We start from the raw sequence: 18,689 nt of genomic DNA, 5'->3' as shown, positions 1-18,689 counted from the left end.
TATGTGTATGTAAAGATCAGAATAATGTGTTCTCTGTGCCCTTCTGTGTTTGTTTTCCCATCTGATTTCCCCTTTCCCCAGAGGTGAGATTAATGAACCCTATTGCTTAAAAGACAAATGGAAAAACAAGTAAATAAGTTACTCATTTGGTAAATTGCCATTTAAAAGGTCACTTTCTTGATGTAGCTATTGACCTTTTTTTCTTCAGTAAAGAGGAAGATCTCTGGATATTGGAAACCACTATTTGTTTAATTTTTGTTGCTTATATAGCATTTTTTTAAAAGAAATTTTGAGGTGGTTTTTTTTTGGGGGGGGGGTCTTTATCAGGTACCATATAATAAACAGTTTTAAGTCCTTTTGTATTAAATTTTATCTTTCAGTTCTGAGGCAACCAGGACTCATTTCATTTCATCCCTCGATAAATTCATACAGTTATCCCCAAACCAACATATTAGCTATTTAAAATGTTAAGTCTATGAAGCAGTCTCAGTTAGCCTGGGATAAACTGCTCAGAGATTACAATGTAGCTTCTCAATAAAGAGCCCCACAAAGAGACATGGCTTTTTTTAGGGTTCTGACTGTTGCTTTCAATTGACTATGTATATGAAGGTCATACTACTTTTAAGGTCAAATATATAATGGCCAAAAATATGCTTCTTTTTAGGATAATGAGTTAGAAAAGATCACAAGAAGGTTTACCATGGAACTGGCGAAAAAGGGCTTTATTGGTATGTATTAATATTTTTTGCATAGTGGCCTAGGCTTTACCCCGAGCCACTTTCCCTCATAACAGGGTGGATAGGATAAATATCATGATCTCCATTTTACAGATTAGGAAATTGAAGTGAATGAGCTCTGCTTTGAGGCCCCATTTGTTCCTTCCAGGGTCATGAGGCCTGCTTTTTCATTTCTGTCTAAAGTATGCGTCATATTTTAGTTGGTAATCTTAATATGCTTTAAGAATTTAATCTGTAGGGGCAGTTAGATGGTGCAGTGGATAGATCACTAACCCTGAAGTCGGGAGACCTGAGTTCAAATCTGGTCTCAGATACTTAACATTTCCTGGCCGTGTAATCCTGGGCAAGTCACTTAACCCCATTGCCTCAGCCAAAAAAAAGGGAATTTAGTCTGTACTCTGAAGGACTTATGATGAAAAATCCTGTCCATTCCCAAAGAAGGAACTGATTGCATCTGAATACAGATGGAAGCATTTTCTCTTTTTTAAATTTAGTTTTTCTTGAAGGTTTTTGTTTTCATTAAAGTGGGAGTTCTGTTTTTTTACCACTTGTATGGAATGTTTTGCATAACTTCACATGGTTTCTTAATTGTGGGTGGGAATAAGAGAGAGAAGCTACAGCTCAAATTTTAAAAACAAATGTAAAGAATTTGTTTTGAATGTAACTAGGGAAATAATATTAAATAAATTAAAATTTTAAAAAATCTAATATGGGTATTTGCTTAAATGCTGAGAGTTGTGCCTTTTTCCTGATGGATATCAGAGAGCCAGCATCATTAGAATATCTATTATGGACAGTAGAGAAATGAAGCACAATTGTTTCTCCCATCCAGACATAAAGATATTCCATTAAAAAGCATTTATTCTGTCCTTAAGGAGCAGATATCTTTATGTACAAAGTGTATAAATGAAAGTATTTCTTTTTGTGAGAAAACTCAAAGCCTTTGTGATGGGTCAGGAAAGACCTCATGGAGAAGACAGCACTTAGCAAAGTCTTGGAGAATTCAGAGGACTCCAAGTGGTTGGGTTGAGGAGGGAGAGCCCCCCAGGCAAGGGAGATAGCTCATTGGAAGGCATGGCATGACTACATCTCAGAATTGGAGAAGTCCTGAATTCATAGAAGCCTTTATAGAATTGTGGAGAATGACCCTGAAGCTACAAACTGATTCCTAGGGAGATTAGTGCTGCTCGTGACAAGAAATAGGGAAGTTTGGAAGAGAATTGGGTTGGAGGAGAAAGTTAGAGCACTCTGTTTTGGACATGTGGACAGGTGCCTGCAGGACATCCTGCTCCAGCGAGGTATGGTGAAGAGCCTAGAACTCAAGAGAGCCTGGGATGAGAAATTGGGAGTACTTTTCATAAACAGTATATAGACAGTATAGAGAGAAGATTGGTGAATTACAACTAATTACACACTTAATTACTACAGCTGTTGCTTTACCATCTTCCAGGCATATAAAAGTAGTCTTGACCCTTTTAGAAATGATAATTCAGTGGGATTTTTTATTTTTAAAAATTGTAACATTACTGTTTCTAGAAACAAAGAAAACCTGATAAAGGATAGTTACTTGGAAGTAGCCTTTGAACCATTATTGACAGACTGGGATTAAATAAGAAGTTGGTCCTTGTACCTGGGGTAAAAAGCTTGCTCTTAGATGGCACTTCTTGGTGCTCATGGCCTTTCAGACCGTCACTCTGTATGTAGCCTTGGGGCCTTTCTGCATTAGCAGAAGGGAGTTTTTCACTGGGAACTTCCCACACCAAGTTGAAAAGAGGATGGCAAATGAGCACAGGGAATCTAGGAGGTAGTGGCAGATGCCTAAGGGTTGTCTGTATGTCTCCCAGTTAATTCTGGGTCCTACTTGCCTTTTTATTTCTAGGGAAATTTTACTTTAATTGATATAAATGAATTTACAGAGCAGCTATCTACCTCTCTGGAGTCTACCTCTTCTAAAGGTCCTATCTCTGACATAAAGATTATTCTGAATCCTTCAACCCTAAGCTAGGGGCTCTGAGTTATGGGCTTGGGAATATACATCGGCATCTGGGGCTCAGCCTTGCTGAGTAAGAGAGAAGCTTATCATTAGAGACTTGACTGGCCACCAGTTAAATTTTTCCTGGCCACAGTATTTATTTGTAAAGTGTTTTGAAAAGTTTAAAGCACTATTTGAAAGTTGTTGTTTATGGAGAGTCATGGAGTGACTTTAAGATGACAAATTTTCTTTTCCTAATCGTAACGTTCCTTATTTCTGTTAATGGTGGTACTGTCTAGTCACCCACATTTGAAATCTCATCTTTGCGGTATAAGTTGCCATTTAGTCTGTTTTTGCTATATATCTAGTATTTGTTCCACTTAAAGTACTTAAAGCAGCTTCTTAATTATTGTCACTGGTTTTTCCTCTCATTTCCATTTTCACTTAGCTGCTAAAGTGATCTTCTTTGACTCACTGATGAGGCCATGTCATGGCTGAGAACTCCTGTGGTTTCCTAACCAGGGATTAAAGGGCTTCCACAACCTGGCTCAAACTTTCAGCCTTGTTTCCTTCAAGACAGCTTTTCCACACAAATCAGAATTTGAACTGGTCCCTGGTGGCAGACATCCCTCAGTATTCTCTTAAAAGTCTCTGCCATGTCTAGATTGTAGGCTCCACCTGAGGAAATCTCTTGGTCGTAGAATACAGAATTTTGAAAATAATTACTGGATAAACTTTCCATAGGTTACCAATTTCCAAAGAATAAGAGCATAATAAAAATGTGCCTAAAACTTTCAGTTATTTAGAAAATGTTTACATTCTTCATTTAAAGACATTTTCTGTCCCTATGGTGAGTTTATTTAAATAATAAAACTACTTAACATAGTCTCATTTTTATACTCATAGCAACCTTAGTAGTAGTGTGGATGGGTATTATATCAGTTACACAGACCATGGGTAAGGGGGTCTGCTATGGTACCAGTAAGTTTTAAGTATTTATTGCCTTATGTTTGTTTAGCTTTCTGGTAGGAGATCAGGGGCTGGAATACCTTGACTTGTCCCATGTTTTTCCTACTGTATGTACTTGTCAGTCATTGGTTTGTTGTTTGCCTAATTGATCAATACATAACATATTTTTCCAAAAGAAATTGAAATACATTGCTGAATGCATTAAAAAAATTTTGACTTTCTGAAACAGTAAGTTATGGCAAGTCATTATGTGGCATGTTCAAACAAATTTTAAGGCTATATTGGCTTTTGTTACAAAGTCCGTTGATTTGGGTTAAAGATTGATTGCATTGTCTTTTGCAAACAGGACCTGGTGTTGATGTTCCTGCTCCTGACATGAGCACAGGTGAAAGAGAGATGTCCTGGATTGCAGATACTTATGCCAGTACCATAGGACATTATGTAAGTACCAGAGAAGAGATTAGAATGGTTTCATTTTACGGCACATAAAATTTTCTTAGAAAGTTCTATGTTCTGGTGGATGTGCACAAATCCCGAAATAGTCCCTCCTTCCTTAATCTCTTTCTCTTTCTCTTTCAAGAGGGTAGTCTTAACTACATTACTACATTACATGTAGTAATTTTTGTACCCTCAGTGTGGGAAAAAAGATGTATGTTTGTGTGGTGGTGATACTTACCTAGGTTATGGTAGAGGCAGACCTTATCAAAAGAATTATTGTACATTTCCCCCAGAGGCACCCCTGTAGCTCTCAGTCATTCCTCAGGTGCCTTTGCTTGGCTGCCTTTGTATCATCTCTTGCTCTCACCAATATATTTTCCCTTTTCTGACCATGTCTTCATAAATCCCTGTGCAGCTTCATGAGGCTGAGTTATCCTTGGTCATGGGTTGCACTTGCAGCCTCCTGATCTCTTGTGCATCTCTTGCTCTCTGCGTCATCCATAATTTTTCAGAACATAGTGTACTCTGATTTATCACCATATGACATTACCAGGAGATTTTTTTTTTAAACCTCATCTGTGATTTCTTTGATAGAGGGAAGTTTCCTTTAAGAATATTGATTAGCACTTTATGGTCTTGGAGTTAACTAGGACACTAAGAAAGTTAAATGACCTGCCTCAGGTTAGTTGGCCAGGAGGATCATAGACAAGACTTGACCCCTTATCTAGAGGAAATGGCTTCTTTCCAGTTTCAATTACAGATGTGCTTATGCCATTTGGCAGAGAGAATGGCAGAACCACTTTTTTCCATGGAGTTTTTATAAATAATTCGTTTTTGTTTTACCTAATGTGTCTTCTTTTTTAGCAAGGAGATATTTACTGAGTTTCTTTCTGGGTGCTTTTAACCCTCCATGTTATAGTGACTAATTTAAGAAATAATGATAATCAAAGTCAGCATCTTTATAATCTTATTTACTTAAAGTTTTTTGAGCATTTTAAAATAAGTCAGTTGGAAATGTTATAGTTGTGCAGTGTCAATTTCTTTTATATCTCATTTATATTTCAAGTTTGTTTTTGATTTTGATCATTGGCTCCTACATCATTAACTTTTTCTGGCAAGTCAAAATCATTTTTGGTGATGATTTCTTGCAAAGTCCTAAATATTGCCTTCTGATTCTTTAAGAAAGTATTCATGTTATTCAGCTTTAAATCTTCTCAGTGGTTTTCAGGCTTTTGTCTTATTTCTTTATACTGGATCAGTTTTCCAAATTTTTTTCATGGTTTCCTTTCCCTTTCCTCCACCACTTTGTCAGAAGGACTTGAAAGTACTGACTGCAGCACCACAGTTCCTTGTTATTAGAAATGGCACAAATCGGGCTGGAGCTCTGAAGCTTTGTGGAAAACTTCAAATGCCAGGTTAATGGATTCATACTTCATGCATTTTGCAAGGGGAGAATTTGAAATTTGAGAAGCCATTGAGAAGCCTGTAGTATCAGCCTAGGATAGGAATCGATGACCAGGCCAGGATGAGATACAGAAAACATGGGAAAGCAGCTGCTTCCCTGCTCCTCCCAAAAGCTTTTTGCTCTGCCCTTCCTAAGGCACCTCTCTGTTCTCATGCTCCCTCTTCCCAAACAGCCTTCCTAGAGTTTGTGGCTGCCAGCTTAGACAAGACATTGGTACTCTCAGCACATACTGACAACAAAGGAAAGCTTGGGAGCAGTCAGCCAAGTTTGGGTACTTGTAAGGTTCTTTTGTTGAAATAACATGAAAAAGAAATTAGGCCCTCAGGCAAGAATGCTATGCTTTTAATGACTACCACTCATGAAGTCCTAGCAGACTCTTGCAGCACACAGGGAGGCAGATTGTGTGGGTTGGGCCCTCATGGCGTTGGGGGGGAAGAGTAGGAAGTCTGAACCATCCTGGCCCCCACTCTCAGCTATTGCGTTTGCAAGTTGGCATCACAGGTGGTATGCTGCTCCACACTCTTAAAGAGAGGCTCTTAATTATTCATGAAAGAAAGCTGTGGGAAAACTAATTCCATAAATCTCTGCTTTTATACAGTCATTTTGCCTGTTTGGATTTACTCTAGAAACCGCTTTCTAAATCACTTCCTGTGCTTTAACCACCCACATTGTAGTTGGAACTTTGCCGTTAGTGAATGAAGGCGAACTGTTAAGTTACCAAAAGGTACTGCATTCTCTGACCCAAAGGACTTTAAAAAAACAGAAAAACAAGTTAGGTTCTTCCCACTGCAGTAGAAATCTTAATTTCTTATATCATGTCTATTTGAACACCAATTTTGCTCATCTTTTGATGTCAGATCTTGAGTGTTTGGGTGATTGTTGATCTAAGAGCAGAGCTCTGGCTCCTTGAGGAAAAAAAAGAAATCGAAATTCCAAATACCTGTGTTTAAGGGCCAAGAGATGTCGATTCTAGTCTCACCACTAATTCTGTCAACTAGAATTTCTTGGGAATCCCCCAGCAGCATCTCTTAGTAATGAGAGACCCTCACCGAAGGAGAACCCTCCTAAGGTGCTCTCCTACTTTGGGATGACTGGCTGATAACTGACCTCGCCCTCTCACTTCTGCTTAGTATTCTCACTTCTGCCCTTGGCTGTGAACAGAACAGGCTGCTTTCTTTTTCATAGGGCAGTTCCCTTGGACATCTCAGACAGGCTGCTTTGTAGGCCATATCAACTGGCCGAAACCAGAGCTAATGACCTCTCCTCCAGAACCTGCCCACCTGCCCCTTATTTCTGTGGAGGCTCCTACAGGCCTGGGAGCCCCGGGTCATCCTTCCCTTCATTCTCATTCCTCTTCACCCTTTACATCGTCTGCACTGTCTTGGGTGTGTCCCTCTTCTTATTCAACCACTCCCTTATTCATCATGGCAGCTTGGACCCCTTCCTCCTCACTCCCTAAGTGCTGGTCTAATTATTTCACTCTGCTCTAGCTCTAGAGCTAAATTTTCTACTCCAGAAGGGCCTATCACTTGGGCCTACCTGTCTAGCATTATCATACATTCCTTCCCTTCATCCATTTTATGGCCTTTCTTCCTGATCCTTGTTTTTTTTGTTTGTTTTGTTTTCATTTTTCATTGCAAAATGAAGGACATTTCTATTTTTCAGTCAAAAGTTTCAGAACACATTGAGCAGTTGGTGGATGATTTTCCAAGTTTTCTGGAACAAATATTTTGAATTATGTCACATATTCTTGTCCTTTATCTCCCATGCCCCCTCCCTTCTCTGTGAATCTTCAAGTTCTGTCGAGTTCCCTGAGACTATTCCTTATTGCTAAAGGCATTAGTGAATATGAAAGTGCTCTGATAATTTAGAAATGTTGTACAAGTGTGCATCACTTTGTTATAGCTTGATGTAATGGAAAATCTTGTGTTAAAAAAAAAATGCCCTCCCTCTTTCCCCCTCGCTCCCTCCCCCCAATATTTCATTTCTGGAAATCCTGTGATGAGTTCCTAACTCTGCAAACAGTAAAGCAACCCACCAGTTGCTGTGGAGGAAAAAGTTGTGTCCTCATCAGGGGGTGAAAAGGAAGTCAAGCTTTACTTTCAGATTGGCTGTGGAAGGCTGCCAAGTTTAGTAACAAGCCATGGAGATTAGTAATAAAAGATCTCAAACTTGAATGAGCTGCTAAAGGAAAATAAAGGTTTTTCTTCAATCTGAGGTTTACTGGAAAATGTTAATAGCTTTAATCCAATGTAAGTTAGTACTTTGGTGTAATGAATTAGATATTTTGCATACATGGTAACTTTATTATTTTTAATCAGATCACTATGCCCAAAGGGCCACAAAAACTGGGCATATCCTTTGACTCAGCAGCGCCACTACTGGGTCTGTATCCCAAGGAAATCATAAAAGAGGGAAAAAGACTACACATGTGCATGTATGTGTAGCAGCTCTTTTTGTGGTAGCAAAGTATTAGAAAATGAGATGATCATCACTTGGAGAATGGGTTGTGGTATGTGAAGATAATAGAATATTATTCTATTAAAAATGATAAACAAGCTGATTATAGAAAGGCCTGGAAAGATATGCATGAATTAATGCTGAGCGAAACAAGCAGAATTAGGAATATAATGCCATTGCACACAGTAAAAGCAAGAATGTGTGATGATCAACTATGAATGACTTGGTTCTTAGCAGTAGCAGTTCAGTGATCCAAAGCAACCCAATAAACTTTGGATAGAAAAAAAACCCGCATCCAAAAAACTGAACATAAATCAACACATGCTATTTTCAATTTTTTTTTTCCTCCCTTAGTTTTTCCCTTTTGTTCTCATTCATAAAGAAGTGTGTGTGTTTTTAAAAAAAAAAAAACCCTTACCTTGATCTAACAGCTGGTCAAACCATCTTCATAATTTTTAATACTACTCGTTCAAAAACCAAGAAAAGGCTAATAGCCCTGTCTCCGTGAAGGGCATGGCCTTCATTTCTTGCTCACTTCTAGTCCCCACTACTGAACTGTTGCTTTTTTCCATCATTATCAGCCATCTCTTTGTTGCCACTTTTCAAACCTATTCTTCTTGATCTTTGTATGGCATTTGGCATTGGTGATCACTTTGTCCTTTACCTGTCTAAAACATTCCCCGGTTTCCTTCCTGAATCATCATCATATCACACTCTTTAATTGGGTGTACCCACTCTTTTAGTAACCTCATAACTTCCATGGGTTCACTTAATCCTAAGTAGCTGGTTCCTAGATCTCTTAGCCCTAGATGCTCTCCCAAGCATTAATCACACATCACTAATTGCCTAGTGGTGGTTTTTAAGGACGTCCTTCATACTACCAAATGTCACATGCAAAACCAGAGCTCACTTTGTTATCTGTGCATCTTCCAGAACCCACAGTTCTTCAGGTCACCCAGGTTCGTTAGCTTAGGCTCTTTCTAAACTTCACTTACTCTCATCACATAACGCATCACTTGTTATAATTTGTTGATTTTGATCTCATCATTTCTCCTCTAACCACCATTGGTGTGTAATTCAGGCTCTCTCATCATCTGATAATTTTAGACTATTTTTATTGCCTCCTAATTTGTCTGTTTACTGAAAAACTCTACTTTCTACAGCCCACCCTTGCCAAAGTGTTATTCTGAATGCCCTCATCTGACCTATCATTCCTCCACTCCTGTGATTCCCAACCTACCTTTCTTGATATATTACAGAATGCTCCTCCTTTCCTTAACTCTGATCTGGTCAAGCTGGCTATCTTGCTGTTTGCCACACATGACGACTTCCATTTCCCAGATCCTTCCCTCTGAATCAGGGATTCCCCTCACTTAGAAAGTACCCCCTCCTGCTTACCTCCTTTCATAGTACCTAGTTTCCTTAAACTCAGCTCAAATGCATTTTTCTGCATGAGGCCTTTTATGATTTTCAGGCTCTTTTAAAAATGTCCCTTATTTCTGTATTCATTTTGTGTCCTCCTCTTAGAATTTCTTAAGAGGCTACTGTTTCTTTTGTCTTTGTATTCCCAGCACTTGTATCTAGGTGCTTAATAATTGCTTGTTGATTGACACATGTGAAATTAAGCCTTGATTTTCTTATAGGATATTAACGCACATGCGTGTGTCACTGGTAAACCTATCAGTCAAGGTGGTATCCATGGGCGTATCTCTGCCACTGGTCGTGGTGTCTTCCATGGAATTGAAAATTTCATCAATGAAGCTTCTTATATGAGCCTTTTGGGAATGACTCCAGGATTTGGAGATAAAACATTTGTTGTTCAGGTAATTGTTTTTCTTTTCCTTAAAGTTAAATGAAAATTGGAAATGTTTGTTTCAAAATGTTTTCACAAATTTTACTTTTCATGCAAAGTAGAAAGTACCACAAAATTTTGTCATATAAAATAATTCAACTGGGATTAAAGATTTATTTTGTTATACAACACTAGTTTTTATAAAGCTAATGATTCTAATTCTAAGTTTTTTCATATTAACTGAGAAACCCAGTTCCTTTGTTGATAATGACTACTTTAGATATCTTTGCAACTCTTGAACTGTTCCCATTCTTCTCTTCCCTATACTTTAACCCAAAATTTGTATCCAGAAACCATAAGCACTTTTAAGCAAGTATCTAATTACATTATGAAAATAATAGTGATAGATCTCCAGCAGTATTTGTTTTTATTATAACTTTTTATTGACAGAACATATGCATGGATAATTTACAACATTGACCTTTGCAAACACTTCTGATCCAACTTTCCCTTCCTTCCTTCCACCCCCTCCCCTAGATGACAGGCAGTCTCATACATGTTAAAGTATATCTTAAATACATCATATGTGTATATATTTATATAGTTCTCTTTTCAATAGTATTTTTATTGGAGCATCAAGGGCATAATCATAACTCTGTTTCCCCTTTTTTCAACCAGGGAATAATTGTTCTATCTATAATAATGAGGATAATATGGCCTAATAATTACAGTCTTCTTAGTTCTGTAATAAGCAGAAAAATGCACCATATCCCATTTCTCATTTAGTAGAAGTTAACATTATCTGGAATGACTTACATGGAGTTATGTACATGAGGTGATGTGAGTACTCTGGAAGACACCTGTAGCCCTTTCATTCAAATCTTACCCTCAGAGGAGGGGTTTCTAGTCTCTTAGAGGTGAATGAGCTAAAGCCTTTGTCATTTGGGAGGAACAACAATAGATATAAAGTAAGACCTAGGCTAGAAATCTGGCTCTGTCGTGTATTTGTCATTTTATCTGTGTTCTCATCTGAATGAGGATCTGAGGCTGATGGTTCAATTTCTTTGCAGGCCCCAAGCGAGTACCTCACTCTTCCCTCAGTGTTCAGGCTTTGTACTTTACAGTTATTTTTAGGTAGGAGCCAAACCCAATAATGTCATCACTATTGATGTTGTCATTTGAAAGGTACTTCCCAAAGGAGAAATGCACTCTCCAACAAGAAGTGCGTTTTATGGTATTAGATGAAAATACAGCAGATCTCCACTATGATGTGAGCTCTGATTTTGAGGTAAGGGCTGCATAAATGTGTGCATGTGTACATGCGTGTCATGTGCTGTTCTTTTCTCACAGGGATTTGGTAATGTAGGCCTTCATTCAATGAGATACCTACATCGTTTTGGTGCTAAGTGTGTTGGTGTTGGAGAACTTGATGGCAGCATATGGAATCAAGATGGTATTGACCCGAAGGAACTGGAGGATTATAAATTGGTACGTCACCCTGGGAAATGATCTGTTGTATCTGAAAGATTTTTCTTTCTCCATGTACATTTGCCATGGTTACTTTCACAGGGCTTAATTTTATATATAATGCCCTTCACAGGAGCTTACTACTAATAAAGAAAGGCTCAAACATTTATCATTTTATGTAGAATGATTCTTATGTTATTGGGGGTGAGTGGTGGCCCTTTAAGTTAATTTCAGCATGGAAGTATTCTAATGCAACCACTCATTCTGTTTTTCAACAGCAACATGGAACAATTGTTGGCTTCCCCAAGGCAAAGCCCTATGAAGGAAGCATTTTGGAAGCAGAGTGTGACATACTTATCCCTGCTGCCAGTGAGAAGCAGTTGACTAAATCCAATGCATCCAAAATCAAAGCAAAGGTGAGACTGTCCATAGAAAGCTTCAGTTGTATCCCATTCCCCACCCCAGCCCGTCTTTTCAGCACTAAGGGAATAGTGCATTCTGTTGTCTGTTGTCAGGTTCACTTGATTTATGGTTCATTTGGTTAAGCTGCTTTTTTTCTTTATGTTCTTCGCTACAAAGAAAATAGCTCTGGATTGGTGTAGGAAAGGATATTTGTAAATCGATGCTATAAAAACAAGTTATGAAAGATGACATTTGGACTTTCTCAAAATAAAGTATTGTATGAATGGCCCTCAATACTTTTATTAAGGGTCTCATTAGAAAGATAGGAATACTTGAAGGGAACCTTGCAAGAGGCAATCTTGAACACCCTATTACTGTTTAATCATTTAAAATCATTAGTACCAGCTAAATAAAGTTCTCACTTTTATAGAATGTTTTTGTATGACAATTGCTCCATGATTCTGTTTCTAGATCATTGCTGAAGGTGCCAACGGACCCACAACCCCAGAGGCTGACAAAATTTTCCTGGAGAGGAATATCCTGGTTGTACCTGTAAGTTGTGGTCATTGTCACCATTCTCCTAGTAGATTCCAGCACTTTCTAGGTAGTCAGGTAGTAGAATTGTCGTGTCTACCAAGAACAGAAGGAGGATTCACAAAGTTAGCAGGATTATGATTGGCATAAACTTTGAACTTATAAAACTCTGGGTTTATTAGAAACAGTCATGGGTTATTAAGGGAGGTTCTCACCATTTCTTCAGCTATAAAACAAAGGAGCTCAGAGACCCATTAGAGAATTCCTAAGGTTCAGACACCCTCAAAGGGAATACCATTACTTCATGCTCAGAACCAGGATCCAAAAAGATACTCTAAACTGGTTCTCTGCTGCTGGGGAAAGAAGTTACATGTTATAGCAGGGGCTTCAGCTTTCCACCAAAAGGCTAGAAAACATCCACATCTGCCTTCTGGCGGAGAAAGGCTTGTCAGGGTGTACGCTAGGGTGTATGCTGTCGGATTTTGTGGATGTGAGGTGGAGAACTTGTGCAACCGAAAATTTAAAACCTGTCCCCATCGCATTGAATTTCAATTATGAGTGTGTGTGTGTGCGTGTACACCGATGAATCACTGTTGTGTTTTATGCCTAGGATCTCTTCTTGAATGCTGGAGGTGTGACGGTGTCTTACTTTGAATGGCTGAAAAATCTCAACCATGTCAGCTATGGCCGCCTGACATTCAAATATGAAAGGGATTCTAACTACCACCTGCTCAGTAAGTGCCGAGGAGTCTTGGGGCCAGTTATCATTAGAACTCCACTTGAGTTTTATGCTTTTCATACTTTTCTGAAAGCTGGGGAAGTTTAGTTTGAGGAGAAAAACTTACTCTTGATGTGACCAGTGAGGGAGAAGACTGGAGAGGTGATATCAAGTACATGATACCAGGCTGTGGAGAGCCCTACCTGAGCGACGTATGGCACTCAGCTGTAGTTCAAGGTCACACTCTAAAAATAAAGTGGCACCATCAGTTTTGGGCACAAAACTGGGCTGCTGGCTTTGGCTTTTTCTTTGCTCACTTTTGGGCAACCCTTTCTGCCAAGGGCCTTTGAAGTTCCATAGAAAGCTCAACTTTAAAGTTAGGCTGAAGTATGAGACTAGATCTCCATTTGAACTTGATTGAAAAGCAGCTTTGGCCCTGAAGATGGGAGAGAATTTTGGGTTACTTTGTCATAGTTGAAGTTTGGATACAAATTTTTTCACCCATTCCCAGAGACCCTTCCTACTTGGCATTTTCCTTTTAACAAATTGCATTTGCCAAATTAATTTTATTATTATTATTATAATAAGTCATATTTATCATATTATACCAATATGGTTTTATGGAAACAAAATGGTAATGTTAAATTCACATCTGAATAGAAACTTTAACAAAATGTTGAGTCTCCTTTCTTAGATTCCACAGAATTAATGGGATATATGGATCATTAAATAATTCTGTGTTTTAGAACTGAGTCTCCATGTTGATTTTTAATTATGTCATTGTGTCTTTTCTCCTGTTTCTCTTATTCCTTTTTGACTTCCCTTCCCCCCCCCCCACTCACAGTGTCTGTTCAAGAAAGTTTAGAAAGAAAGTTTGGCAAGCATGGTGGAGCTATTCCAGTTGTACCCACAGCAGAATTCCAGGACAGGATATCGGTGAGTAACTAATGGGATCCTCTTTTTGAATTGTTTATTCTTGATATTCAGGCTCAGTGAACTGGACTTAATGTAAAGTTTTAAATTCTAGGTTAATTAAGGTGACAATAGTTCTCTCAATAGTTCTCTCTGTTCTCAATGTGGAGTGAGCCTCTTTAGTCGCATATGTCTTCATCGGATGGTGAATAACATTTGCACAAACAGAATAGATTGCATTGTTAACTTGTCAAAATGAAAACTTGTATCTAACAGCTACTTTTTATCAGCTAAATATTTAACAGTCTTTGTACATATGTTAGAATAGGAACTAAATTAAAGTTCCCTTCATCTATGCAGGCTGGCACCTTCTTTGTCCTTTCTAGTATTAGAGTTGCCTAGAGCAAAGCTTCTATGGGGCTGCATAACTAAATGTGGAGGTCACAAAAACTTTCACAACAGTAAAAAGTCTCTGAAAGCAATGACAAAAAATCAAATAAATGCCTAACAAATTAAAGGTATTTCTGGCAATGCTTTCCTGTGCATCATGCAACTTTACTGCAGACTTAGTTCTGAACACACAATATGTGTACTGTGTAGTTAGAAACACTGCCAGAAACGGCTCCCATGAAATTTTCTTAGTTGAAGGGATCCTGAGTGGGGAAAGTTTAGGTAGCCTGACATAGAGCAATGAGATGAAGTGGCCTGCATAGGGGCCACACTTGGGTTTGAGAACCAAGACAGACCAACTCATTCAACTTTTCCACACTGCCTCTGGGCACAGGTTCATTATTAAAGTCAAAAACAATATTTGCACAATTTATCATCTCAATCTAGTTAAATCTTTATGGTAATTGGCACTGGTGTATATTATTAAAACTTGAGATTTTAAAAGGATCTGCTTTTTCTTTTTAACCTCCACACACTAAATATAAAGCTGTTATACAACTTTTTTTCCTGGATAAAATAATTGGTCATAATTTGACCTTTGGTGATATGAGATCTATGAGCAGAATATTTTCTCTTCAATCTCCTAAAATGGTTAGGCCATCTGACTATAAGGTATGATAAAAAAGGGAACTCCAGTCTAATCACAGAGGCCATGTGGTAGAATCAAATTACTGACTTTGGGGTCATGAGACATTGGGACCAGTCTTCCTTTTCCCCCTTACCAACAGAGTCAGCAAGTCTGCTCCTGAACCTCAGCTTCCTCACCAATGAAATGAAGCTTGTTGCCTTCTTTCTATAATTTAGAGGGTCACTGAAGAGCTGAGGATGAATGTGAAAATTCCTTGTAAGCCATTAAGATTGATTGGCGTATTCCTTCCGTGTCCTTTCTGTCCCTTGGTAGACAGACCTGAGACTGAGAGCAAGCTGGCATGTCCAAGGCTGTGGTTGGGATCTGTCCAGGGTTGCTGTCCTGATCACTTGGCAAAGCATGTCCAGGTCAAGCAGTAAAAGATGCTTTCATTTGACTTGTGCTTCTCTTCAGTAATGGCCCCATCTAAAGGGACATTTGTGACTTAAATATGATAGCATATATGTCACAGCTCCTCTGTAATGGGGTTTTCTTAGGTACCATTTTAGACAGTTGTGGAGGTAAAAGCTTTCTTCCAGCATCAGGAGGCATCTTCTAAAAACCATTTTAATGTTTAAAGAAGAATCCCCTCAACTTTTGTTTGTGAGTGCCCAAATTTCAGTCTATGACAATACTTTCCCTACTTTTCCCCCATAAACATATTTATTTTATCAAAAACCTGTTTTACAATAATAGTTTTTAAATTATGGATACTCATAACCAAGGGCTGGGTTGTACAGTTAGTTGTTCTGGTGTACTTCCAAGTGAACAGTTTGCTTCCTAGTTGGTGTAGGGAAGCAAAGAGGGTAGCAAAAGCATTGTTTTGTTTTTAACTTCATTCTCTGTCCTTGTAGGGAGCATCTGAGAAGGACATTGTACACTCCGGCTTAGCATATACTATGGAACGTTCTGCCCGGGTATGTATTCAGAAACATACTGCTATGTTTTCTGCCAGCCGTCTCAAGTGTAGCTCAGAAGTGTGTTGTCACTTCTCTTGAACTTTCATAATATCACCTTTATTTTCTTAAGTACTGGTCCTATAGATTTTATACAGTGTTTTACTATGAAGAGTCAACTTTGGGACATGTACACACACACATACACACACACACACACACACACACACACACACACACAGTTATGTTTAAAATTTGTGTGCCTTTAAATCCTATAGTTCCTAGCCCTAATAATGGTGTTATTCAGAACATCTCAAAGTCTGATTTTCATAGAATTTATTTACTGGCTTAGGGCAACTCCTATAGATAGTGCTGGGCCTGGAGTCAGGAAAACTCAACTTCCTAAATTTAAATCTGACCTCATACACTCAATAGCTTGGGCAGGTCCCTTAACTTTGTTGTCTGCCTCAGTTTCCTCATCTGAAATACATAGTGTATAGTATCTCTGCCCCAAAACCCCCAGATGGAATCACTAAGAATTAAGACAGGATTGAATAATGTCTTAATCACATTATTAGTAGATAAACATATATTAGAAAAGATGTAATAATTTTTTTCTTACCTCAATAAATATAGAGTGGGATTTTGTGAAGATATTGTGTCATTAGACATCCAAGTATGTATCCTATTTACTAATGATGAGTGATTTTTAAGAGTGAATGTTTATTTTTGACACATTTTCCACTCTACATTTCAGCAAATTATGCGCACTGCCATGAAGTATAACCTGGGGCTGGACTTGAGAACTGCCGCTTATGTCAATGCAATCGAGAAAATCTTCAAAGTGTATAATGAAGCTGGTTTGACCATCACATAAGCGAGCCAGCCTGGCCGGCTCTGTGGCTTTCTCTCTTCACCCACCTCTTGTTCTACACCCTCTTCCAGCCTATCACAAGTTTACATGTAACCACAGAAATACCTTTTCCCTCATGATTTATTGTAGTAGACACTTCCCAACCAGTTTCAGTCCAAATTAGTCTTTAATTTCTTTAAAAAAAAAAAAAAAAAAAACCTCACACTAGGTATGTGCAGACTCACAGGTCTAACGATAACTAGTTTGCTCAGTTGAGGGCCATCTGGTGTATTTTGCTGCTTAGTAAAATGCCTTCTCCATATGGGCCTCCAGCCTCACTCCTGGGGCTGCCTCCCCACCTCAGGAGTGGCTTCCGGCAGCAGGTGAGCACTTAGCTCGTTTGCTCTACTTGCTCATTGCAGTTTTGGTGAATGCTATAATCTGCTTGAGACTTTCCAGAGGGCCTTATCATGACTAGCATTAAGAATGGCTGTCCTGCAGGGAGTTAGAGTTGTTACTTTACATCAGCAAAATAATACCTCCATTTGACTTGTTGCAGAATTAGAGGCTGTTTCTCCTTAGTCAACGTTTTCTTCCCTTTTTATGGAAAAAACTATGCTGCTGTAATAGACTTGCCTTTAATCATTTATCAAACTTAACCTTGACTCAAGCAGTGAGATGCCTATAAATGTGGATGAAAGAAGCTAGTATTTTTATAACCTGAAAAGAACAGTATCATTTATAGTTTATCAACTATGTACAGTTATCCAACAGAAATTAAAATCCAGTTCATAATAGTCAAATTCTCCTCTTTATAACTTGACCAGTGACTGGGGCTTGTTTTTCTTTTAACATTTAAAAATATTCTCAACTTTGCTAAATATAATGCTGACATAGTCCAACGAATTTAGTAACCTCTTAATCATAATAAAAATTGGGTGGGGTTTTTTGGTTTTGCTTTGAGATATGATCAGATTATTAGGTATTGTGCTGCTTCATTGAAAAATGAATCAGAATATGAAGTCTAACCAGTAACAGCTCTGGCCCTGTCATTTGGACCCTAGCTGGCGGCTATAAATATTGGTCAATGACTTGGTCTCTGGAAGTCTTTGTATTTTCTCTTTATTTAGAGACCTCACATTCTGAATATAATCAAGCCTAACAAAGTGGCCCTTGACACAAAATTGGATCAAATCTGGTGGTTTTGTTTTATTTTGGACAAGTTTACTTCTTTGGGGTTATTTGGGGAAGGTCTTTTGTCTAGAGTCCCAATGAAGTGATGCCAGATATTATTTATATAGTGAAAGAATTCGCCTGTCTCCCCCCTTTTTTTAACAAAAAAAAAAAAATCACAGAAATTTCATGGTTTTTTTTCCTAACTACTTTGTAACTGTATGACTTAACAGGTTGATAAAAGCAGTTATTAAAAGTTCATCTTTTTCAAACCTATTCTTTTCCGTGTTGGGTTTTTTGTTTGTTTGTTTGTTTTTTGGGGTTTTTTTGGTAATTTTATATCTAATTATATTTCAGTAATTTCAGATACTGTATTTTCACTCTGCCCAACTCAGGGTTTGTGAGGCCCTGCTTGGAATCTTGTTGTAAAAAAAGCCCAGGCTCTTGGTTTTCCCTGTTCCCACAAGCTGTTTCCTTTCCCCAACATGCACACTTCCTCCAGTCTTACTAATTTCTTTCCTCAATGATTAGTATAGTTTACTCCTTCATGCCTTCCCATCCAAACAATTCTGAAATCCTGGCTGTCATTGGACAAACTCTGTTCCCAATCCCTGTCTCTGTTCCTGGTCCCTACAGCATCCCATTTTCTGGTCTACCCAACCTTTGCATTCTCTGGAATTCTTGTCATGCTTCAGCTACCTCCTCCTGGAGCTTCCATGTCAAAGGGCTCAGACCAGCTATCCTTCCTCCAGATTGCTTCTCCTTCAATATCAGCTCTCCTGTATTATGTTTCTTCCCACATTTGATACTGAGAATAGGGCTT

The 18,689-nt window shown here is 38.4% G+C and overlaps 1 protein-coding gene across 1 annotated transcript in view; it reads left to right on the top strand.

Annotated features, from left to right (window-relative positions):
* The window catches only part of GLUD1 (glutamate dehydrogenase 1), a 32,588-nt gene extending 14,446 nt beyond the window's left edge, over positions 1-18,142 (top strand). Inside the window, exons 4-13 of the mRNA XM_051981860.1 lie at positions 665-728; positions 4,025-4,119; positions 9,685-9,864; positions 11,184-11,321; positions 11,579-11,716; positions 12,174-12,254; positions 12,847-12,970; positions 13,799-13,890; positions 15,799-15,861; positions 16,598-18,142. Coding sequence (XP_051837820.1) covers positions 665-728; positions 4,025-4,119; positions 9,685-9,864; positions 11,184-11,321; positions 11,579-11,716; positions 12,174-12,254; positions 12,847-12,970; positions 13,799-13,890; positions 15,799-15,861; positions 16,598-16,717 — 1,095 coding nt within the window. The 3' untranslated portion in view covers positions 16,718-18,142. The remainder of the gene's footprint in view (positions 1-664; positions 729-4,024; positions 4,120-9,684; positions 9,865-11,183; positions 11,322-11,578; positions 11,717-12,173; positions 12,255-12,846; positions 12,971-13,798; positions 13,891-15,798; positions 15,862-16,597) is intronic.
* The last annotated feature ends 547 nt before the right edge of the window (positions 18,143-18,689 follow it).

This window comes from Antechinus flavipes, chromosome 2 (assembly GCF_016432865.1).
Source record: "Antechinus flavipes isolate AdamAnt ecotype Samford, QLD, Australia chromosome 2, AdamAnt_v2, whole genome shotgun sequence".
Taxonomy (NCBI): domain Eukaryota; kingdom Metazoa; phylum Chordata; class Mammalia; order Dasyuromorphia; family Dasyuridae; genus Antechinus; species Antechinus flavipes.
This window is presented reverse-complemented; position numbering and strand designations above follow the sequence as displayed.